The 26,812-nt window shown below is 34.8% G+C and overlaps 1 protein-coding gene across 2 annotated transcripts in view; it reads right to left on the reverse strand.

The window, feature by feature from the left end:
- Nucleotides 1–26,812, reverse strand: part of CNTN5 (contactin 5) — a 603,304-nt gene that overhangs the window by 170,446 nt on the left and 406,046 nt on the right. For both annotated transcript variants that reach the window (XM_088051481.1, XM_088051480.1), the window contains exon 7: nt 10,942–11,037. In XM_088051481.1, the coding sequence (XP_087907607.1) occupies nt 10,942–11,037 (96 nt within the window). The remainder of the gene's footprint in view (nt 1–10,941; nt 11,038–26,812) is intronic.

The raw sequence follows: 26,812 nt of genomic DNA on the forward strand, positions 1-26,812 counted from the left end.
ACATACTAAGAATGATGGTGACAGATGACTTTTTCCACCTTAATTAAAAAATAAAGTGCAGATGAAGGGGAAGAAATATGTCACATTAGCAAATTGCTCCAGAACGCTGATATTGCTGTTCAACCATGTTGTACAAATAAATCACCACAAATAACGTCAGCAACAATAAATCATTTAAAGTGTAACAATGTTGAGAATGTAACTCCTACCTGTTTCTACATACAGATATTACACTGCTGCATCCCTGTGCACACTGTTCTGCACTGCTGGAAACCCAGTGAACTGCTTCCACCCATATTCTACTTGTCACATAATTGTTATTGAGACATAATATGTAGCCTTCTGCTGTCTTATTTTTAGCCTGGACTAGTATCCCAGGATTACGTATCTCCTCTTCAAACTCTTAGCAATAGCAGTCAAAGTGAAATATTATATATACATATGATGAGTCCCATTACACATATATATCACAAGGAAGAAGAAAGTATTTGTGCAACTCCTCTGTTCTTTTTGTTTATTCTAAAGGAAATAGCATTAATTAAATAATGCGAACAGCAGGCTGTCCTTCACTCTCTTCTGCTGACTATGTGCATAGTTTTCAGAAGTCTTATTTTGTTTTTTGAAATCCATTTTCATTTAGGAATAGGAAATAACTGTGATATGATGCCTGAAGATTTTTAGCTTTTTCATATATTTGTAGCTTTGTAGATTTATAATATATAGCTCTGTAGTTTGTAGCACTTCATTACACTTTAGAATGGAAGTTACCCTTTCTCACACATTATGTCAACACTTTCAAAATTCTGTTTGGTTTTATTTTCAAGGAAAACAACTTCTAGTTAGAACATCCTGAACATCCCAGCACTTGGGAGACATAAGATATAGAGCTAAGATTCAAATGGAGCAGGTCCCAGGGTGGGTTACCTGGACAACCCTTCTCCCATTGGATGTACTTGCTAGATATACTAGTTAGTTAAACTTACAAAAAATGTGAAAATCCAGTCCTGTGTGTACACATAGGTATCTTTTGTGCACCTAAAATCTTTCATTAAAAGACTACCCTTTATGTTATCAGTTTTAAAACTGTTTGGAAAGTTTTCCTTCCAATTCCAGACAACAAAAGATCTGGATCTTGTAAAGTCACAAGATCTGAATTATAAATCCGTGCAACTATAGTTTTTCTTTGATGTTTTCTTTCTAGATCATCCACTGTTATCTTCTGTAAAATAGGCAGTGCTTCTTCCTTCTTGCATTTGGTAGAGATGAAAATAGACTCTTCAGGGTTGAAACTAGCTTGCTAAATTCCTGAAGGACTTTATGCTTCTGCTGGAAAAGTCAAGCTGACAAATCCTTTATCAATATTACCTAAATCCTTCTTTCTATTCTCCCTTCCAACTCCTGAATTTTTATCCCTGCGGTCTCCTATAGGACATTTTCTCACTTATTGAAAGAGGAAAATAGCATGCAAATTAATGGTTCAATAAACCAATAAATGAAGTGAAATTTTCTGGTTGCAGATTTTCCACTCTGGGGCAGCAGCATCAAAACAACAGGAACTGTATCCACTGGCTAAGGAAGTCATCACAATGATTTTAACAGTATTGAAACAGAGCATAAGAACACGGGAGATAGAAATGGAAAATCAAATAATCGGAATTAAGTGTGGTATTTATTAAATTGTTAAAAAGATGGCATTTTGGTCATAAAAAGTCAGTTTTGGTCATAAAAAGTTTTCACTATTATTGCTATGGAAAACATATTTTGTGTCAGAAAATACAGAATGTACATGTGCTGCTGCACAGTGATTCATATCTGCTATTATCAGATTGCCATCTGAACTCTTAGGATAATATGCTTGTACCTATGCAGTCATTTTCTCCTTGAAAAATCCAAGCATTTTCCTTTAACATATTTAATATTAAATTATAGCTACTTTGATGCCAGTCATAATTGTATTGGCTAGGAAAAAACCCTATAATACATCCATAAATCTATCTATCTATCTATCTATCTATCTATCTATCTATCTATCTATCTATCTATCTATCTATCTATCTATCTCCATATATATAGGAGATATATAGGTGTATATATTTCTAAATAATTTCTAGCTTCCCCTTGGAAAGAAAAATGCAAAGTAGATATCCCAACCCCGATTGTTTTAATATCACTTAATTTATTTGGAACAATCATCCTGAACTGATTAAATCAGACTTTATGAAGATCTATGTCTCATTAAGCTTTGTATCACCTCAAATGGTTTTAAGTTCACTTTCGTACTTAGGAAATAAGGAATAACTGACTTTATTATATAGGGAAACTTATTAATGGAATCTGACTGAACTCAGATGAGTTCTGTCCAAAGCCTGCTGCTTTTGAATCAAAACTGGTGTCCTAACATTTACAGTAGTCATATGTACAGGAATCACCATTGAATTCAGCTAATCATGCCTAATGTGGGAAGAATTTCATTTTGTGAAAACTCCACTGTTTTGATCCTTTTTATTTTACATACTTTAAGGTTTCATCACAATTGTTATGGAGATAAAAAACTAGAATCCAGAGCCTAAGGAGCAGATAATTTCTCGTTTCTTTCTCCTTCTTCTGTTTCCTTTTGTTTCAGCTGTCTGATCAGCATTGTATTTCTGGCTTCTTCTCCTTAGTTACACAGATTAGCATATGCATTCTCACTCTATTTGTGATATGGAGAGATAATTAGGATTAATTAGGAATTTTCTACTTTAAACAAAATGAGCTTTCTGACATTTAACTAACTGACATGTTTGTGAAATGGTATTTTTCCAGGCATCAGCTCAGTAAAGCATCGGATCTAAACAGCAAATGGATTTTAATGGGAAAGTTACTGTGGGCAGATTGGCTCTGGGTGAGCCTTGCACCTCTGAGATGGTAACTGCTGTAGAATACATCAGTCTTAAATCTGTGAACCTTGGGCTGCTGCTGTTTTACAGACTGTGCAACCATTGCCGCAGAAAGCTTTTGTGCAATGCTTTAATTGATCTTTTCAACACTAGCTGTGGAAAAGCGGATATGATACCATGAGGATCCATCTCGGTTAAACCTGGCAGGACAATGCTGTCTGGTTTAACCCCTAGACTAAGAGGTTCCTGATAGTTATGGGTAATTTGTTGGGACAAATCACTAACAGGCTAGTAACTTGTCTTGAGGGAAGAGGAGCTTTCCCACTACAGAAACTTTTCATCATTGTCCTATTTGTCAAGCTGTAGACAAATATTCACATGCAGTTGGTGCCTGAGAGGAAATAGTGCATGAGCCTGAGGGCCAACTCACTCCACATATTTTTAAAATTAATTAATCTCTCATGCTTCCTCCCTCTTTTCTTGGTATCTCCTTTCACTTTGTTTCTCCTGATCTGTCATCTGGGGTAATATTTGTAGACACTACTGTGACTGTGAAACTACAGCACACATCCCCTAAGCAGAGCACTGTCACGGCTGCCCCCATCACCATTGTTGTGCGCTGCCTTAATTGGGCAAGGTCAACCACCTTCTTCTCACTACATTTTCATGGTCCCTGAGGGGAAAAACAGTTCTAGTGAGTGATCCAGTGAGTGTAGGGACATATAGCTTGCAGTTTCTAGTGTAAGTTATTGTGTTATTTGAAAGAACTAATAACATTTTTGGGAAGGTGGGAAACATTTTTCAACAGTGGTAATAGCTGGAAAATTTTGTGGTTGGTTTTTTTTCCTTTTTTTTTTTTTTTCCTTTTAATACTTACAAGTTCCTTGGAAGAATTTACTACAGTTGGACCAGTAATGCATTTTTGTTAATTCATTACTTTCAAATTATAAAAAAAAACCAAACAAAATTTGAAAACCCAGAAAAACCCACCAAAACTCCAACAACTATGCAAGAAACCCAACGAAGCCAAATAAAAAAATGAGAGAAAATCTATACTTATTTATCTGTACACCTCTTATACAGACACTGTCTGGAATTTGGGGCACATGCAATCATTAAAATGCAATTAAAATCTAATAACAACACATTGCCAACAGACTGGGAGTAACTGCACTCTGGCAAATACAGCATGTTAAAATGCTACCCTACAGAAAATTCTGTAATTCCCAAACTCTTTAATTCCATATCCTTAGATGAATGCCTTCAACAAGATTGAGGAAAGAAACCTTCAAATGTGCTTCAGGGAAGTCAGCAGCAAAATTACTGGTCATGTATTGAGTAATGAAAAGACCATAGAAAAAAAAAAGTTAATTGCATTTTTTCATTCCATGATGAAAACTACAGGCATAGTCATCAATCAGTTGCACAAATAAAGAACACAGATTCCTAAGTTGAGCAATGTCAGGGGCCATGGATATTCTCTTTAATGATAACACCCATGCAAATCAGCATTATTAGGCATGAAAGTTTCAAAAGCAGTCTAGTAAAAGTGACAAAGTAGACAATGCAATAGTGAAACATTTTTATGATTCTTCCAAGCACAAATGTGATGCATGAAGAGATAAGATGACCCTATGAAATTAACACAAAATTAGGACTGGAATATAAAGCTTAAGGGAGTCTGAACTGGTCTTTCAATGCTTTTTATTCTCCCATTATTGAAAAGTAAAATATAAGGTTTATGCAAGTTACCCATAGAAGACAAATCATCACAAAGTCAAATAGGGATATGCAGGAACCCTTCAACTCATGATATCTAAGTCATTTATTTGTTTGATACATGTGGGTCTCAAACAGAGGTTTTAAAACATTCTGTGTAGATAATTTATAAGTTATAGACATGCAAAGCAGAGATAAGAAAGTTGTCATTTATATTTTATATGTGACATAAAAAGTGTTTATTAAATAAACCTTTCCATCCTGTACAGTACGCAAATATTTTCTAACACTGTAACTTAAGTGGCCTATTTCTGATACTCAGTATCATGCTCCGACTAGGATTTAAAATGAGTGCAGAACAAACTATGGCATACAACTATGAGAAAAACAAAACAGAGCTGAGTATTCTATAGTGTCCATATAGATTTTCTTAATAGAGGTCAACACCTGGTGAAATCTAGGGTACTAGGATTTGGCCTCCATTATAACAAGAATATAAGTTTTACAGAGAAAAAACAATAATAACAACAACAATAAAACCCCCAATCCCCAAATGCCAGTGTTCCTCTCAATCTCACTTTTGTTAGTAGAAGAGGAAGAATACTGGAGTATTGGACAGTTCTACCTTCTCAGCAATTCTAGCAGTTAGGAAGAGATGATAATTGTTCACAGTGAATGTGATATGTTCTACTTGCCATCACCAGCTTCATACATATTGACCTCTGCAAACTGAGAGAAGGTACTAAGTGATTAATAAGTTCTGTTTAGCTCATGGGAGATTCATGGCTAGAGGCATGACCTGTCCAGCTGTTTTGACAAACTGGGAGTGACCAATGCTTTGAGAGGTACCAGCAAAAGAATTCTGCCTTAATCTCAAGGCAACAGGAGAGATATCACTTTCACCAACATATTGGCCTCTCCTGTAAGTAAATTATTTAGTTTTCTATGCTAAAGTTTATTTGAAAATTCAGATTTGAAGAAAATAAAAATGTATCACAGAAAAGAATCTGGGTGTTACTTTACTTAGAAAAGAATCTGGATGTTACTTTACTGTTAAATACATAATATTGTTTAATACAGTATGAGCCATGGTCAGGAACAAATCTCACCTGTACTGACAGGTTAACATGACGAAGAGCCTAGAAAGGGATGGAGCCTCAGAAATCGAAGATATTGAAGTCTTGCTGTGATTTTGAAGAAACAGGTAAAGACTAGATCTATATATAGGACAGAAGTTCTCTGATGCTGTGGACTGAAATGCCACTGTTGGGTGATCCTGGGACTTAATCCTCAGCCTTAAAATAACCTTGTGACCTTCAGCTACATATAAAAAGACATCTAAGAATTGTATTCCCAAAATCAGCTTAGTAAATTTAGATCCAGAGGGCAGAATCCTCTGGATTCCGATCCTTCAGAACAGAATTTTCTATCTCCTGCATGTAGATACCTGAGCCAATTGCCTGCGAACAAGCTAATGAGCACACTGAGAGCAGTCCAGCCCAAATATAACCATCTTGTTATCATAACTAATTTGCTTGGAGAAGTCTACTAGCCATTCTCTACCTGAATGGAGTGACTTAAAGCCTGTCTTATTATTTCTATGTATAATTTGTGCAGTGTTCAAACCAGGGGAGTTCTAAGGCTATATTGCACTTCAGTTGGACTTGGTTTCCAGCAAGTAGTGAAGCTGCAGTCCAAAGCTGCAGATTTAATGCAAATGCAGCTTTAACATTCCTTTAGCAGACCCTGAACAGTAAGAAGTGATACATTTGTGTACAATTCCAAAGTGGATTTCTGAGTATGCCTGAAGTACACACAAATAGGAGCTTAGAATGACTTAAAAAACTTAATTTTGTGTGAGTTTCTCCAATTAATAAGAGGATCAAGACAACTGTGTAGGTAACAGAAGAACAGGACAAAAATTTCTGGCCCACAGTACAGGATTTTTTTTAGCAGCTTGCCTGTTTAGCAACACAGCCAGATATGGACGTGAAGGACTGTGATCCACATGGCACTGGCATTAATCATCTTTGATGGAACATTTCTCATGAAAAGTAGTTTTCTAACAGTAAAGGAGAAGTCTAAAAGATGCAGCTTACAGCACAGTTTCCAAACTTTAGAAGATCAGATTTGCCCTTCAGAAAGAGATAAAAAAAGTTACAGTTTAACATCTGTACAGATGTTACATGCTGCAGATAGATTATGTAGGAGAGCTCCCTCCAGACGGCAGCATCCCTCTGAGGCAGGACAGAGCACACATCTGCCTTTCCCTGTGTGCATCAGAGCTCAACTCATTCTAACAATGGGAATCGTCGTTCTCCATTAAGCTCATACTGAAAGCCTTGAATAAAAGCCTTAAAAAGCTCAGCTGAAAGTATTAATTCTGACGGAAACATGTAAATCTGGATGAAAACTTCCATTCATTTTTAATCTTGCTATGGTAAACCTTGTAATTAAGATGATTAAATGACTGAATAAAACCCTATATTTACATCCTTTAGAATACCACAATGAAAAACCATAATCCTGTTTATGGAAAGAAAACAGTAGAGGCATTTTAAATTGGAAACATCAAACAAAGCTTGTTATTTAAGCAGCCAGTAATTAATGTAACTCTTGCTTGGCAAGGACAACTAAGAGTTAACTGCCTAGGAAACCCCTCTTGGAGAAAAGAAATAATTGGGAAGAATCAGATATTGTGTTTATGGAAGAAAAAAAAAAAGATAAAGTGTTATGTTTATGAATGATCAAGTTATTCACATTTAATATATTTCACAGGGGAGAAGTTAAGGATTAGCAACAAAAACATTGCTAGTGGGAAAGCTTCTGGAGTAGTCACATCAAAATGATACAGGACTCCCAAGGAAGTTAGAGGCAGCATTTTTTATGAGCATTGGTCCAGGAAAAGCAGGAGGTGACAATCTCTTGGTGCCTGTTTGACACAAGGAATTGGCAGAAAAATTTTTTCATTTAATTAATTTTCCTTCACCATTCTGAAGTAGTGGATAATGTCTCTCCAAAAAACCTCCTTCAGTTTGTTGCCTTGCTATTTCTCAGCAAAGATGACAGTAATTTAAAAAAACTCACTTATTAAACTAAAGAGATCATTTTCTCATCTGAATCTGTGCTACAATTTTCAGGATCTATTTCAGGTGTGCCTAGCACCCCACATTCCTCTTTGTTTTCACTGTAAAATAGTTGGACAACAATCTAATGAAATCCTATATGAACAATGTAAATACATCAAAAGTTTGTGTGTGTTTGTATGTTTAATGCATTACCTCTTGATAATATACCCCAGCACAAATAAACAGAAATCAAGTTTATATGCATATGAAAATGCATTTCTGATTAAAATCTTGTCAAAAGAAGTTAGTGCAGTATTTTTTTTCAGTCAGTGGTGTTTTGCAAAGGCTTTCAGATTTTTTCTAAAATTGTATTCTGTAAGAATGTAATATAGGTACTATTCAATCAAAAGTATTTGCTTTATCTTCCACGTGAAAACATGTTAATAAAACTATATTTCTCTTAATACAGTACTCTTTTGTTAAGTCATCTGTCTTTTCCCATGCTGATAATGCCATTGCCTAAAAGGGCTCAAGCTGAAGCTCTTGAGCAAGTTCATATGCAGTTATTGACTGGAGAGATTGAGGAATGGGATTCTGTTGAAGGACAAATTCCTTATGAGGTTGTGGAGAATTATTAGGCTTGATATTGTATCATGGCTTTATCTCATGTGATAAGTAAGTGAAAATTATTTCTAAAGGTGCTGATCAATGTAAATAAATCAATATCACAAAGCTTACAGTGTTCATCCACAAAAAATTCTGTCATCAAAAACACTCCCATAACTCATGGTCTTGTTAATTTGAGATGTTCACACTTTTGCAAACATGCTCTGAATAGCCTTTAGCTTAGATATATCCACTATAACATCTTAGGATCCACTTGAAAATTTGTCTCCTGGGTGATTTTAATGTTGAACATTTCTTAGGGCTATTTAGAAGATAATAGCTTCTTTGCAAATCAGACACAGAAACTAAAATGGAGTACCAAGAAACCGAATGCTTAAAAAAAATTTTAGATGTTCCTGCACAACAAATCTTTGAAGTACTCTGCTTGTCAAAAGACCTTTTTACCTGCAAGTTTCATATTTGTTGCTTAATTTCAGAATTAAATTCATACACTTCGCTCTGAAATTTCAGGTTTTGTCCAGAATTATTTTTTACAAATGAACTCTGATCTGGCAGTCAGCTTTCGTTAATGTCTTGCATTTTATTGACAGGGCTTTGTGGAATGATTTATTTTTGAAACATCACTAGGCCTGTGGAGGTAGCTCTCCCCTTTCCAGGGAGACTCCAGCCATTGTATCAATACCACCTGCAGTCCCACTGCAGTACCACAAGTACTTACTGGCCCTCAGTACTTTGCAAGTACGGAGTTGAAAGCAAATTGCCTGTGATAGAATCACAGAGTCATTTAGGTTGGAAAAGACCTCTAAGATCATTAAGTCCAAGCTTCAAGACAGCACTATTTCCATCAATAAACCATGCCCTTAGGAGCCACATCTACGCACTTTTTAAATACCTCCAGGAATTGTGACTCCACCACTTCCCTGAGCAGCCTGTTCCAGTGTTTGACAACCCTTTGGATGAAGAACTACATTACTTGCGTTATGGAATGAATAAAAGAAAGGGGGGCCAAGTCCCCTTCCATTGATAGGTGCTTGTGTTTCCATCTGCATATCAGTGCAATTTTTCAGCTTTTCTTGATTACTCCATCACTCTGTAAAACCTTTTCTGGCTTAGCTATGGTGAAAAAACTATGCCAACAGAGGATAAAAATATTTTTCTGGAAGTAATTTTCCTGCTGGCATAGCCTACTGGTACTCAAACAATACAAATTAAAACAACTGAATGCTGTTTTTGAGCACTGTAGTTTGCACAGCAGGGGTTTTGCTGTCCTGGTAATGAAAATGAAAGATACTAGTTTTCACAATCAAAGGCAATATCTGTGTTACAGTAGAATACTGTGTTAAAATCTGACTAAATAAAACCCAGAAGCATAATTTGAGGAAAAGAATTCTAAATATTTTGATGATATATAAAAAAATATATGTATTTTGTGGAATGACCATTGTTAAAAGGTGTACGACACTTTCCTTCTTGATTGATGTCCTTCTATCCTTTTGTTCTCAGTTTGTTTGGGGAAATGAAATTCATATGTGCTGCTGAAACCATTGCTCACTTTTTCTGCCTACACCTTTTCCCTCTCAGTTTACTTATCACTATCAGGCCTTAACATCATCTCAATTGCATCATATAGACTGCAGTGTCAAACTCAGAAAGAGATTGTAAAGGCAACCACAAGAGAATCTGCTCAGAAGAGAGAAGAGCAGAGAGATGGCATTGATAACTGTAATACAGCAATAACAATCCTTGCAGTATAATATAGTATACTGTATACTACATATAATAGTATATATATATTATAGTATAATATACCATATGCAGTATAGTATAATATAATAGATACTGAACACATTTCTCTAACAGAAACTCAGAAGAGATTTTATGTTCTGAGGATCTTCCATCTGCAATGTTACTTCAGGCCTAAAATTTGGAGTAGAAAAAACCCTTCAGTACATACCTCATTTCCCAGAGAAGAAAAAGATAGGCTATAGTATATCCCCTGAAAAACAAGATACTCTGTCTAGCATCATGTCTCCAGATGTTATATGACATGCAAATATAAGGATGTACCTAGCTGTCTACAGACTTTGCAGGAGTGTCAATTTGAAAAACAATAAAGTAACCGCCCTGGAATACCTATGTTTTCATGTGGGAATCCACAGGCATTTCATAGAATTTATGGTAATTCTGACTTTTAGCAATGATGCAGTTTTGCGAAACTAAGTTATACAGTGAAAGGAAGCAACCAAATCATGTCTCTACTACTGAAAAGGAAATTAAATTTGTATTCGACAAAAGTGCCATGACATTTGAATTTGCAGAAATTTCTGAAGGCTTCTAAACACTAAAAGCAATCTTCTGTGACATCAAGGCAGCATATTCACCATGATAGCATGGAGATTATTGTCACATTCAAGTTCTACACTAGGAATTAGGCAGTCTTGTAACAGAAACGCTTCTGTTATTCATTAGCATTTGCAATATATAAGTTTAAATTAGTCCTTTGATTCTCCAAAAACGGCCAGAAGAATGGTGGATACCTCATCTATAAAGTTCCATAATCAAATACATATTGTATCTAAAATCCTGAACATCCAATAATGACGAAACTGTAAAGGAGGAGCATGAGTACAGGCTGCAGTCTACTGTACCTGGAGAATGAAGTGGAGGGGAGCACATCAGAACAACTCCTTGACCTTCACGTACAGATACAGCACTTCTTGTCCGACCGCTAAAATTTCCCAGATCTATCAAAAGAACAGAGCATTTTAGTTACATACCAAAGATTTTAAATTTTGTGGCTACTATGACTTACATTTTATTTCCTCTTTTAAAGCTGACTGTTCCTTTTTTCATACCTTGATCAATAATAGAAAAATAAATCTATTTCCATTACAAAAAATTCTATGTTGCATCAGCACTTTATTCCTTTTTTAGTGCACTTGCATACAGTATAAAAAAATATTCACCAGATTATATATATATATATATATATGCCATTTACAAATACATTTAATAGTGATATTATTTATTTTTACTATATCTTGCTTGATTTTCTCCCTTGGTAGAAGGGATTCATACACAGTGAAAAAGAAGAAATCCAGCTGGAGGGAGCACCTTGGCTAACATCCGGACTGATGATGCGGCAGATGTCACTTGGACAACACACACAGCACATGGTGATGACAGAAAGGAAAATCAAAACTTTGGTTCTAAAACCAAATCTATTCTATAACACATTTACTTTTTCACATACTTTCTGATTTCTCTGGTGCTATAAGCCCAAACCAGCTGTGGGCAAACATACTTTCCCTCCAAAAGTTTCTCTCCATCAGGGCAACAAGAAACATTCCATTATTGGAACACAAATTTTTTGAATAAAACTGTAGGACACTGCTATGAACAGTTCACTGTGATTATTTAAAGCCTCTCAACCAGAAGATCCTATTATTCCATTTACCACACAGAACACAGAACGTGGATTAATATTTGGGGTGGATAGTTACGCTCTAGTATTTGTATCTGTAGTAAAGGGATATTAGAGTTCAGTTCTGCCATCAGACTGGTGTCTTCATCCATTCCTCAGAGCTAGTGATGGTGTTTAAAACCTTTGTTCTCTCAGGGGCTTTCTAAAGACATTTCTATCTGATGTGGATCAAGGTGAAGAGAGCAGCAACAAGATATCTTTGAAGAGGATACAGCAGCTTCAGCAAGCATTAAATGAGGATCAGAAATATGAATATATTGGGCCAGTGGGAGCTTCTCTCACTGACATTCAGTGATCTATAGCGATACCTCCTAATTTCTGCTCAGAGCCCAGAGTGCTGGCTTGAGTCTGACACCACTAAACACTTTGAACAGGTGGAGCAGAATTATTCCTATCTTAACTGCACTCAGTTGGTATTTCTCTGTCAGATGCTGAAATTCCACGTCTTCAGACCTAGTAGAGCATAAAACTCAAGTTCAATGATTTTCAAAAGTAGTTTGAGTTGATTTTTTTTTTTTTCCACATTTCTAAATTATGTTTTGGGCACAGGAAGAATTCTAAAATTTAAACACATTTAAATTTGTGCTATCTCTGGCCAAAATAAGTAAGTCCTTTGATTTTAACAATAGGTATCATATTTGAATAGAGAAAAGGTATGTAGGGTCCAGTAGAATTTTTTTTAAATTAGGGTTACATTACAAAACTTTGAAAACTTTTGCTAGTCAATAGATAATTAAAAAATTAAATATGGTATTACATTTTAAAATAAGCATGTCATGGGTTGTAGTACATTCTGGAGTAATTTATCTTTAAAAGTGTCTCCTAATGCATGTTACCTGACAGCATCTTCAGCAGAAAAACAATTATTATTTTGTGTCCAGAAAATAGTGGGCTGGTACATCCCTGCATTAAAAGTTTGGATGGGAGAACACCTTGTAATTGAAACTTTTCTTAGTTAAGACCTTGTCATGGGGTGGCTTTACCTTTAAGGTGGTTTTAGGAGCTAAGGAAGTTGAAGGTGCAGGTGGCTGATGGGAGTCTTTCCTCCTGACCAATTATCAGTCATTTCTAAGAATTGACAGCAGTTCTGACCATTAAAAAGTGAATTCAACCTGTGAACACCTCCTTAAGATGTAAAGTCAGAGCTCTCTTGTCCACTTTTGTTTCCGGCTCCTGAGAAAGTAATGAGGGTTTGCCGTGGCCTCCTCCTTCCCCCCCGCCCCCAGGCCGGACAAGGCCGCAGAGGATGAAGGGAGGGGGGGAGGAAAGGAAAGCAGAGCTGGCCAGCCTGGTTTAGTTTTCAGTTTCTGCTGCTGGACTGAAACCTGACACCATGAACTCTTGCAGGTTTTCTAAAGCTTTAATTCTTTTACTAATCTTTCTGTTAAAGCTATGGAGATGGACAATAGTAGTTTAAAAAGACTCCTTTAATTCATGACAAAGTATATTGGGAGGAATGGAGTGTTCAAAGTGTAAATTTTGGGCAGAAGAGAGAGTAATTGTGATACAGTGAGTTGCTGGAACAAAGTTGAGCGAAGATTTGAAGCCTTGGGGGCAATGAGAAAACTGTTTTCCAGGAAAGCTCACAGAGACAGATGAAGACTTTTTCCTTTGAATAACTCATCCTTAAAATGCCATCCCTAGACTCATGGCCTATACACACCTCAGAGTGATGTGAAATGGGAGGAGAAAATCTGATGACAGATTTCCAGGCAGCTGGCATCAGGGCAACGAAAAACTATAACAGAAATAGTTTTCTTGTGAGAAACTCCGTAGATTACCAGAAGGAGACTTCTGTTTCTCTACAAAGACTGATGAAAAGACTGTAGCGAGAATTGGGACTGTTTTTAACCACCAAAGTTCTAATGTTTTTTGTCTCTATGTTGTCATGTGTACAAAGAAATGGTCAAGTAGTGGGAGATAAAAGGGTTTTCTGGAAGTTTATTCTGGTCTTATTCTTGTAGTTTGTTAATAAACTTCCTTTATTCCTTTTTAAGTTTTAAACCTGTTTTGCTCTTGCTCTAATCCATATCTCACAGCAAAAAAATAAGTAATTTTTTAGTTACTGGTTTAAAACCACGACAGGCCTCAGGTAATCAAATGTTATTTTCCTGTTAGTGATAACAACCTTTGGATACTTTTTTTTCCATTTCATGCTTTGATTGCACACTGTGATGGGAAAATATACATTTTTTTCACTAAAAACCAAATATATTTTTTCTTATTTTAAAATATATGTATGACTCGAGTTTCTATTTGTTCAAAACAATTATTTTCAAACTGAAGGAGGAAAATATAAAAGACCTTTGAATTTCAGTGGTTTTTGGGTATCTGTTTGTTCTGAACTGGATTTCTTGTTAGCATACTGCAGAAAAAGGATTATCAGGTACAAAAGAAGGGATTTAGCTGTAAAACAAATAAATGTAGAAAAGCTTAAAAAGAGGGAAAGGTGAAGGATCATGCTTGCAGTTTCCCAACATTAAAGTAATAGACCCAACAAGGAAAAATCAAATTAATGGAAAATTTAATTAATTTCTTGTACATCTAAGCTATTTCATATCTATCCATACTGAAAAAAAGGCAGCTACTAAAAATTTAAACAAACGCCTTTCATTTCACTTTAAAACTCTAAAGAGGTAGATAATAAGAGAAAGGGTCAACAGAATTCAGCTTTGGAGGTGGGAGCTGTAACCTCTCACACAGTGACACTAGCCTTGGGTTGAGTATTCTTGCTGCAGTGTACACCTGTACCTCGTGTGACATGTCAGAATGCCCCACACAGAACGAGTCTCTCCTTCACCTTATTGTGATGTATATAGTCGATTGATAAGAAAATGCCTTCTTGTGCTCCATCTTTTTCCCTGAAAGATTAATTTACTCTTATCTTTGTGCTAGTGGCAAAGGTGATAACACATACTATGTTATTTTCAAAGCAGTTCCTGGGGTTCAGCTACATAATTCCCATACTCTTTTACATAAGAAACAGCACTGACCACTTTGACAAAATGTAGTGAAGTGCCAGCCACCCTGTCTACTGTAACTTACTATTAACAATATATATGCAAAACACACAAAGCACATTTAGATGGAGTGCAGGTGACAAGAGTAACCAAATTTCCTTTACTGCTAAGAAATTAGTCAAAAATTTTTATATAGTGTCACTAGCCTATGACCTGTGAGACAGGAGTGGTGTCAATTGTAATAGGGAAATAGAGAAATTCGAGAGCTACTGATGATGCCAGCTATTAAACTCAATGTGTTTGGTGCAGTTTTCTGGACATCAGATTTATACTGCAAGTGTATTTACATTAGCTCAGTGTAGTATTTGATCTTTGAGAGAAGTTATAAACTTGGGAAAATAATTAATATATCTGATCTAAAGGAGCTGCCAGGTAGTGCAGCTCTCTTCACAGTGGCTATTTCCATGCTTTGGATATGAGCTAAAGCATGGATTTCTCTCAGCACTTATACCTATGTATTGATTTGCATTGTGGGAGAATGACACCACCCCAAGACTATCAGTTTAAATAGGACTCAGCAGAAAAAGGAACACTTCTGCAGAAAGTGAAAGGGAAATAAATGAGAAAAACCTCAAGGCAGTCGAAGCAACCAAAAAGCTTTGCAGGTCTAGCAACAAAATAAATAAATAAAAGGGGAAATGTTCTGCCATTGACAGAAGGACTTTCACAAAAGTTGGAGCAGTTTTTATCACTTAATGGCCTTCCAAGTCACCTTCACTGCAGTTTGGATTTTAGGTATGCACAAGAGGGATCATTCATTCACTGTGTTCATCAGTGCTGCAGCTAAGGGGGGCAGCAGGTTTTTGTGACCCAGTCAACAGTCGACAGATAACTGCTATGAAATTAGGATCAAATTAAAGATGAAAAACAGATCTTGTTTTTATTGTAGGCAATTACTGCTTGGTAACCTGGCCTGGAAGCTCTAAAAGGCTCTGTACTTCATTATCAGTGACTTTAACCAGTCAATTTAACTTTAAAGTAGAAATTAGATTGGTGCAGAACAATGTCCTTTGCCAACTCGGTTCTGTAAGTTTAAACTATTTTATATGCAAATTTATTATGGAGTTTAAAATGGACATAATATGATATGTATTAAAATGTTTAAAGACATATTCTGAAGATACCTAAAGACAAGTATAAAGCAGGCAATATTCTTTCCAATAAGGTAAAAATAGCTCTACACAAGGCAAGATTCTTCTGTCAGGCCAAGGACAAATTTATTTATTGCATTGTCACTAAGATAGGGTAGCCTTCCTCTCCTTGGATTTGAAAGACAGGACTAAGAAATAGACCTTGAGCTGGAATTGTAGCTCTTTAAAAAAGGTAAGATTTACAGGGAAAAAATTTCCATTAAAACATGCTTTTCAAAATCCCATTATAACCTAAATCAAAAACATGACTTGACTGTACATTCTAAACAAGGGAAAATATAAATGTTCTGTTTAATAACCCACAAACACAAGCTATAGAAGAATGAAAGGTGGTATTGAAAAGATACCACGTCTGACTGTATGGGGAACTTTTACATTGGACGAACTAAACACAATACTCAGAATATCCAAAACTCCAAGGAAATTAATAGATTATTTTATATTGACATACACTCATTTTCTAGGCATACCAGATTAAGTAGATAGAGCTGTATTAGTAGAGCCACTCATTTGACCTGAGAATAACTTTTAATACTGAATTTTTTCGCTAGAAAAAGTGTGAAATGTGAAATGATGACTGAAACATCATCTCACTATTGATAATGGGAAAAGCATTCATCTTGGACTTTCAAAACTCACATTACCCTATGACTTTTAGGTGACAAGATAAGGGCAAGATTCAAACACTTTAGAATGCATCATGTTTATTATCATTGCTGCTGTTATTATTTATTACCAGAAGGGTTTTAATACTTCATGTATCACCAGATTGACATGATGTGAAAAAGGTATTTTTTTTTCCTCAAAGAAGTTACTAAGAAAAAAAAATAAATAGAGCATAGAGAAACAATGATGTAGTTCAAGCCTGCATGACAGATACCCTCTGTCTGTGTACATCTGCAGAGCCATTAAAGAGTTTGAAGGAAAGGGGGTCAATACACCGATTTTGTCAGGGAGTGCCAACAAAAGGTGACACGGAACTAAGGTAACTGGCTAAAGACTTCTCTCTGAAAATCTAAAAAACAAAGAAAGGAGACAAGATACTGTACTTATATTTAGACTAACATCTTCAGAGTCTTTCTCAGATACTACAAAATATTTTTTTCTCAGAAAAAAATAAAAAGAAGGATCATTGAATAATGATGCTCCATGGATGTGTTCTTGGAAACACAAAAGACTTTTTTATCTACCATGGTGTCAGCATGAAATTTAATATACTATTGATTCATTAGCCCTGAACTAAATTTTCACTGTGAAAGGCAGATAAATAGCCAAATAAAGGAATTTTCACTGTCCTTAATGACATATTTCTATTTATATAATTTTTATAAATGATAGCAATTTAAAAATACCTGGTTTACTGTTTATTGTTCTTCATTGTAGCTGTATGTCATAGCTATGTCTAGCTGATTCACCTTGTAAGTAGAAACTTTTTTTATACTTTCTACATTTTCTATCACAGTGAGGTCATGAATCCATTAATGTGACCAAAACATTCTATCATAATACAATCTATTAAAGAGAAAATTAACTATCCTAGTGTCCTGGTTTGGTCTGCAGTAGAGTTAATTTTCTTCTTAGTAGATGGTGCAGTGCTGTGTTTTGGATTTGTATGAATAATGTTGACAAAACATTGATGTACTGGTTGTTGCTGAGCACTGATTATCTGAAGTCAAGGACTTTTCAGTGCTTTGTGCTCTGCCAGTGAGAAGAGCACAAGAAGCTGGGAGGCAGGATGGCCAGGACAGCTGACCCGAACTGACCAGAGGGATATTCCACACCACAGAGCATCCTGCTCAGTGTAGGAAGTGGGGGGAGTTGGTCGGGAAGCACCGATCGCTGCTGGGGGACGGGCTGGGCATCAATCAATGGGTGGTGAATAACTGCACTGGGCATCTCTTGTCTCTCCTGGGCTTTGTTCCCCTCCTCTCTTTCTGTTTCTCATTTTTAATTACAAGTAGTATTACTACTGTTAACATTGTAAGTATTATTTTTGTTATTATCATATTGTACTGTATTTCAGTTGTTAATATATATATAAATATTTCCTAAATTTATTTATAGAATCCTGTATTAAATCTAGTACAATTATTTTTTTTCTTTTTAATTTCCCAATTTGGATGATTTATATTTATTAATTTTTAATTATTTCAAAACTTAAACTTTTTATAAAAGACAAAAAATAGACTATTCCACTGTTTACCATGTCACACTTTTTAAAAAGAATACTATATTTCAATTAAAATATTCACTACTTGTGATCCTACACAGATTTTATATAAATTATGAATTGATACGCTTCTTCCACTTTTTTGTCTTGTCTATAATCTAATTTTGCATGGAAGAATACTCCAGGAAGCTTGAGGAAATTCAGAACTTTGAAGAATTTTTCCTTTTGTTTCACCTAGTTTCAATAACACCAATTAATATCATTGGTATCATAAATAAAGCTTAAATTTACCCAGAGCCTTGATAAAAAGGGAATTTGTAAGTACTAAAATCTCCCTGAATTTCAGTAGTTCTGCATTCATGAATCCTGAAGTATTGGAACAAAGTGAATTAGAAGAAATATTTACATACTGAATAAAATAACAAGATTATGTTGAAAACTACAGAGTTGCTATATGATTCAACTTGGCATGTTAAGTTCACAATAATTAGGATGTTCATGGTTACACTTGTTGATGGTTATGATTAATTAGTTATAATCATTCTGTGTCTGTCAGGTTTCATCTCTTCTCACAAGAATTATTTCAGCATGCTTCTCAGCTGTCTTTCACGTCTGCATAATGCAATTTCCAGGCAAAACACAGAATCAAGTGGAAATATTATAGTCAAGTGTTTTTCATCCTTTCATTCTGTCATTTAGGAGCAACAACTAAAACCAAACAAATAAGCAGCCAATCTTAAGCAGCAAATGAAAAATTTTCAAATACAAATGCCAACATTTAAGCACCAAAGTAAAGTGGGCCAATAAATACTACTGCTTCCAGAGCCTCTGAGCAAATAGATTTTTTCACTTTTTAGAGAAATATATGCAATATATTTTTTTAAACACTTTGTTTTACATAATGTTATCTGCATCTCGAGAAACACACATTTGTATTTCCAACCTTTTACACAGAAGTTCCTGACACTGAGTGCTATATTAACCTGTAAAAGTCCTATACACGATTTTAATTTCTTATTTTTTTTCCTTTCTTCTTATGAGTCCTCCTTCCCTTTTTGTTGATTTTTCTTTCAGTCACTTTTTTCAATTAAATTAATTACAAACATTCAAGGATATATTGCAAGCAACCTTTCATTTTGTTGTGAGTTTCTTCAACAGGATGTTACTTTTCCTTATTTTAATTAGTAATTAAATATCACAGCCAGTTAGGATTTTGGAAGATTAAATATAGAATGACTATCGTAGTACAGTTTCTTATCATACAATGTGATAGAAATGGACAGTGAATAATCTCCATATAGTTTAATGGAAAATTCCTGTGTAGGTGCTGTGGTTCACTGAAGGCTGTAACAGTAGTACACAGAAAAAAACCTTTTCTTACCCTCTGGGTGAACAAGTCATTAAAGATAACTTGTTCTGTATTTCATTGAGCAAATTCATAATAGAAAGTATATTAAAACATTTCTTATATGTATTTAATACTTTTAGTTCATGGATTCGAGTCCTAAAATAAGATAATGTCTTCACTTCAGCATATTCAGAAGTATATTGAAAACCTTTAGTCTGAAAGATGCTTTTTCTTACATCCCTAAAATTCCAAAGCTGACCTTGGGAAAGCTGGAATTTATCAGAAGCAAGGATGTACAAGAGTTAAGAAATTAAATTCTTCTTATGAGGGAAAGGTGGCAAAAGAAGTAAGGTTTCCCAAGTTCAGAAGTGATGACACTGAGCTCATCTAAATTAAAAACCTTACAACTTCCACAGTGTCTGTATTTGAGACTATCTTTGCTGGTGTGATACAGAAAAAGAATCTGCAGAAAATAAAAGCTTGATGTCCCAAGGTCCCTGTTATGAAGATAATATGTAAGATGCTTAATAATGTTTCAGTTGCTATTTTCTTTCCCCTCTGAATTCTTCATATTTCATTCAGAATGTCATTATATGTATAAACTGGGACAAACACCTGAGAACCACTGCTCAGATCTAAGGTTTGGGGAATGGCACGATTGTTGAGGTTTCAGTAACAGCTGGAGGCTTGTAGACACCATTTCCATAGGACATGACACATCAAATTCTGACTCCATTCTAGATAGGTCATTTTGCTGCACTGACTTTTCATGAGACTAATGTATATAAATGCCTCCATACTTCACTTCTCCTTTGTCACAAAGAAGAGAAGAAGGTCATAATCTCTCAGAAATTATTTATTTGATCCTCTCTAAGAGTTGCAGAGCCCGGTGTGACCTACAAGTCAATTGTGACAATGTAACTGAGTGTTTGGACACATGCAAGGAGTAAATCTGCAAGACCTTGGTCCTAGCTGAATAGCTCAACTGGAAATGAAGGCCTTCCAAGCATAGAGTGTTGCCTAGGTAGCAGGTTTTTAAATATGATGCTAGGTAATGTTTTTGATAAAACAGTTTGTGTTGGAGCATGTTATTCTGCTTAATATCAAGGCGGTATCAGTCACTGTAAATTACAGTTTCGGATATGATCATGTAATTGTACAAGAGCCATCAAAGATAAATAAATTGGCACTAGTCGGCTGAGCAGCTATAAATTGCCGTCTATGTACTTTGATCTTTTCAATCTGTAATCTGTAGCACATCAATTAATAGCCCTATGAAGGTGGTCTGAATATTCCTTTAATGATCTAATGTGTTGCAAAGTAGTGGCATAAAATTTATTTATTTTTCTGATCAGAAAAGCTAAACCTTAGAAGGTTTCATTATTTCATAAATTCTTGGCTAAAACAGTTTAAGTGCTTTCTAAAAGGCATTTAATTCTCCCATCTCTCTCTTTGCATTCTAATGTTTTTCACTATTTCACTTATTTTCTAATTCTGCACATATTAGTGTCAGAGAGTTTGCATAACATGAAGCATTCTCCTCTCCTCACCTGTCCTTGCCTCGCCTCACCTCACCTCGCCTCGCCATGTAGACACAAGGTTGCACAAAGATGTAATCACAGTCTTTGCTTGAGGGATTTATATCAGGCACCAATCCCTCAGCAGTTCATCTATTCTTTTAACTCCTTTGCCATTTGTCACAATTATATATTATCACCCACTGATCAATAGAAATAAAACTAAAATATGTTTCCTGAACTATGTCGGTTAGGTGCTCCACAATACTGATTGATTTCTTTAAGCAATCTAATAATTGCTTCTCTTTTTAACTGACCTTCCTAGGATAAGCATGGTTGCCAAGAGTGTCCCAGCTGCAACTTTTTTTAATGACTTTTGGTACTGAAACTAAGTGCAAGCAAAGCTGTGAAAGCTGTTGGTTTTGAAGTTATGGGTAATTTGGTAGCATTTCTAAAGCAGTGGGGAATAACAGCAGGACAGCTTCTCTACTCATCTGGACAGCTGACAATGTTCAAGACGGTATCAAATACAAGACTACGGTGTCCAATCCTGCAGCTCTTCCTAACCACAGTAACATACAATCCTTCAAAAAACAAAACAAAAAAATCATGGACAGATATTTCTGGAAAAGCCAACTGACCTTGCAAACAGGACAGGTCTGGGCATCCTACCAAGGAAAAATACTTCCTCCTAATTAATAAAAATATGTTGCATAACATTTGTAAGACTTACAGCTATCATTGACCATAATCACAGTTCTATATTTAGACAAAGTGTTGTCACACATAAGCACTGGTCTCCATATGCAATATAGGCATTAAATAGTGTGGGTAAAATTAACCACTGAGAGGTTAAAAAAAAAAAAGAAAAGAAAAGATAAATTTCAAGCTGCAGATTTGAGCCCTGAATACATTAATTCTTCATGGAATACGAAAACTTTTGTCACAGCAGTCAAACCTGTGGTACTGGCCTAGTAGGAAGGTACCATGAAGGAGTTATAACCAGTATTCAAGAAACTGATGACAGTGTCTAGCCATTTTAAATATATGATGAGCTTTTGCCAGAACAGAGTAAATGCATAATATGCTTTTACCATCAAGAAAAGAATCCAAGGTTCTGTCTTGAATAGACAGTATAAAGGAAGCAAAAAATTCAATTCAGGAAAACAAAAGAGGCAAAGTATTGAAAAAATACTGTCTGGATTTTATACTGAAGTAGACCAGATAATTAGAGGCTGTGAAATGAAGACTATGAAGGTGAATCTCCAGATTTTAATAATATGAATTTATGTAAAGAATGAATTGGATAGTAATGAATATGAAAAGGAAAATCAGGGGAACAAAATCCAGGGATTAAGTAGTTACAGCTCAACATTTTTTGCGGCAGTGTTGGCAGATGATCATTGAATGGCTTGAAACAAATAGATCTGAAACCTCAGATGTTCTGAAAGAATTGTTTCTGAATGTGGCATTAATTTCTAAAGAACCTAATACAGCTAACAGAAGAATACGAAAAAAAAATAGGTGAAATTTTGCGTATGTGTGTCTGAAATGTTTCAGGACTAAAATCTTACTCATACCTGTCAGCTTCTAGATAAGCAATGTTATAAAAGTAGTTTGTTTTCCCCAGCTCCAGTGAGAACAGTACTTGTTTTTATCAAAAAAGGCTGGGATTTTGCTGTCTGAAAATCAGGTCTTTTGAAAACTTCTCTGTCTCATAAGTATGATATGTTTTTCTGATGCCATATTTGTAAAAAGAGGTTGATAAATCTGAAAGTCTTTAGAGAAAAGATATGAGATTAATTTGCATTACAGAAAACATCTTCCAGTGATAAATGCCTAAACCTAAAAAAAAAAAAATAAAAATTCTGATGGAGTTAAAGGTGAGAAAGAGTTTTCTGTAATTTCATTTTCTTAAAAGAAAATATCTGAACTACTGAGTCAATCTTCTAGTGAGTTAAACAAGTCCCACAAATAAGCTTCATGTGGTTTTTGGAATTCTGTCCCAGGAATGGTTCCCTTGGACTCAATTGGTATACTTAACTGATTTAAATGTATATCTTTAGCATATATTATATTATGTATTTAAATATATATATAAATATTTCTATTCTAGATATTTAAATATATATATATAGCATATATTTAAATATATGCTAAAATAATTGTTTCCATGGAATGGAATATAATTTCTACTATAAATTTCATGCATAAACTGTTTACACAAAAATTAATAGCAAACTAAGATATAGCCTTAAAAGAAAATATAGAATAATAGAAATGTGTATACTTTTCAGTGATGTGTGGGACAGCACAGGAAAATGGTACTAGATTATTGCAGTGTTATCACTATAATGATGATTGATGAAATCTCCTTTGAAGGAGTGACATTTGAGGAAATGGTAGCTAAATACCTGGGGAGAATTGCATCCATACTATCAGTGTAATTTAATATAAACGATTTTGTTCAATTCATTGTAACCCACTCTATGTTTCACACTCTGAGGACATGAACGGGATTTTTATCGGTGTAATTGTAAATTATTGACAAGAATAACCTCAGTGGCAGTAGACATTAATTTTATCTAAGTCAATTACTTCTACCTATTTGAAGTTTCCAATTAACAATACAAGCATAGATTTTAGATTAAAATTAACTGTAATTAAGTTCACTACAAGTAAAAACATCATGTTAGAATATTTAGACTTACTGATTCAGGTAGTCATATCATAAATACCTATTTTCTACCAAATTTGAATAAAATGTAAGCAAACCTAAATTGAATTCTATAGTGACTAAATAATGGTGACTAGTATTTGAGAAGGTTCAGATGTGATTATACTTACAGATAACAATTTGGTGTTAGTGCTAAAAAAACATTTTTAAAGATTGATTTTTACATAAGTTATTTTGAATGTAATAAAATAAATCTTAAATTATTATCCCTATTATTTGAGTTTATTTTTTTTTCTTGGAATAAGATTTCTTTCTAACATTTTACCACAAAAGCACAGTATATCCTTATAGCTATATTTGAGCCAGTTATCCTACTCTTCCTTTCAAGGCAATGGAAGGAAATAGACACTTCAAAGGCCTGATTCATTTGACCTATTTTAGATGTCAGCTTGACATGAATGAATTGCATCCTAGTAGTGCAACAGATTAAGTAGGAAATCAAAACAATTAGATCAGTTGCAGCTGCCTATGGTGTTGACAGTCTGACATTAAAGGAGAATGAATAAAGTGATTTTAGAGGCAATTTACTATTTCCTTGATCTTCAGATTGTTTTCTCAATATAATTATTTTGCTTACAATGCCATGGTAAAACTAAGTAGAAGATGGTAAAGGATTCCTCTCATATATATAAAGGCAAATATAATTTTTTTAACTGTGTTGGACTTTTGTAAGTAAACAGTTTCTTACTCTTATCAGTAAAGTAGCGACATAACCAATTTTTATAAAGCTACATAGGAGATTAAGATACAAGCGTAGTAGTTTTGAAATAATGTCCAAATAAAGGTAAATTCAGCCCTTAACCTCACAGTCTTTCTTATTTTGACACTAGTTGTTTGGTAAGATACTGTTCATGAAGGACAAAGATGATAGCTCTAAATTTAAAACAGAATGTATGTACAACTAATGTGTTTCATGTTGTTCTGCAGTATAGAAAATGTAAATTTTACATGTATTAAAGGATTTTACATCGAATTTTGAAATAATCTTACTATGTGAGGGACTCCATCTTCTGGCTACCTCTTTGGTGATTAATGTACGTATGGAGGAAGACTTCCAGCTCAGTTTGCTGAGCCTGATTGATACTCAGGAAACCTAATCTTCTACCCCTTGGGAAGACACTTACTGGAGAAAAAAGGATAACAGAATTAGCACCACCTTAATGCTGCAGTAAATGTCCATCTTAAGACGATTCAGAGATTTCATGCAGCATGGACAAAATCAGCCAGAATTTTCTACTTATTGCTTTAGCTCCAGTGGAAACAAAATGCTTTCAAAATAAGGAAGATATATGGCTATATATCTACTTTATGGCACTGACTTTATAAAGAGTGTAGGAAACTATCTCCCTCTCTAGGAACCCTTTTAATGTCAGAGAAGCAATGACTTTGGGTAGGTATTGATTTTAAATAGACAGCAGAAAAGATTGTTGCTTATCATACAAACCTGCTCCTGATCCTCACAAAAAATACAACTTGAAAAATACAATTTACCTGTTAAATCCTTCCTTTTAAATGTCAGCATTATTAAAACATTTCAAAGTTATTTGAGTGCTTAGTTGTCTTAAGATAGAATTGAATAGGAACTTATTAGATATGTATGCTGGGATGTATGTACAAAGGCTAAAAATGGTTTCTAATGAGAAGTAGAAGGATTGATATCTTTTCATCCTAACACTGATTTCTAATGCAAGTAAAACTTGAAGAAACAAACTAGTCCCAAATTCTCAAAGTATTTTTCCATAGTGATACTCTGTTAAATTACAATCCAATAAGTTGTTTTTTGGCATACCCTAGTAAATTGAAATGCACTCATATATTTAAGTGCCTATAATCAAACTACACAAATAGCAGCTTTGTATACATGACTATTATTAATAAATAATGTTAAATCTATTGTATGTGAAAGGATATAATTTGTGTTTCATCACTTCGCACAACTTATTATTTACTCCACAAGGTTGCACTGCATTATTAAGTTCCCAATATCTTATTAGTCCATTTTAAATCTCTACTCCTATGAATATACTCTCAATGCAACACTGTTAGAAAAAAGTGCTGATTCCCCACTCTGCACTTCTATCCCTTCGAAATAATAGGTGAATGGGACTATGATGTTATCATTATGGTAAGGAATACACACTGTTTAACAAATACCTAACACATTTGTCAAGCACAGTTGTAAACACTGCTTTCTGTTCAACAGTCCTGGAATCCTCAGTGGGTCATGAAGAGGTGTTGCAAAAATGTGTTGCTGGTCAATAGAAGCCTACTGCTTTTATGAGGATTTGGATTAAGCGCTTGAAGCTTGAACACTTGAAGAGCTGCAATATGGTCCATAAGAGCTTCTGACAGATAGCACAAAGTAATGTTCTGCAGTTTGGAAATAACTGCTGTAAAAATAATGCACACAGACACACACACACACAAACACACACACCTACCCAAATAGCAGATTCAAGAGGCCAAAGGCAAATTAAACAGACACAAGGTAAAATAATATGATAATGAAAATTAAAGTAATACAGTGACCTCTCATAGGAGGACAGATATCAGTTCTTTCAGAAAGTTTACCTTGAAAAATATTAATTTTAATACAACAGAAATAGGGTTAAGTCCTTTAACAAATTGCACCCATTGAAGGCAACATTTTCCATTAGTTTGATATTACTTTTGCTTGTCCCCCACTTTATTTGGGTCCATTGTTTTCTAGTTAACAAAATGGTTGTGTTCCTGGTCACTGGGATTACTGGAAAAATAAAGGAAATATCACTTCCATTTTATTTACAGTTTTTCTGAAGTGTCATTTTGTCTTCTTATATTACTGCAGTGAATTTCTCCAGGAGACTTGTGGTTTCCTGAAGCATTTTTTAGAAAAAAAACCCCAATGACTAGTCAGTCTTGTTAAATCTTATAGATACTACATTTCAGTAGAGCTGGCATAGATGCTCATGGCACAATGCCTGCAGAGAAGGCATGTCTAATACTTTGGTGATGAAGGCAACAAAAATTCTATTTACCTCCAGCAGACTGCTCAATAGCTTTTTGGTAAAAGAGTTCCTGACTGGCCTTTTTCTTACATAATGTAAAATGTA

This window comes from Pseudopodoces humilis, chromosome 2, assembly GCF_049639895.1.
Source record: "Pseudopodoces humilis isolate 2021_Gansu_Grassland_sample_001 chromosome 2, ASM4963989v1, whole genome shotgun sequence".
In the NCBI taxonomy this organism is placed as follows: domain Eukaryota; kingdom Metazoa; phylum Chordata; class Aves; order Passeriformes; family Paridae; genus Pseudopodoces; species Pseudopodoces humilis.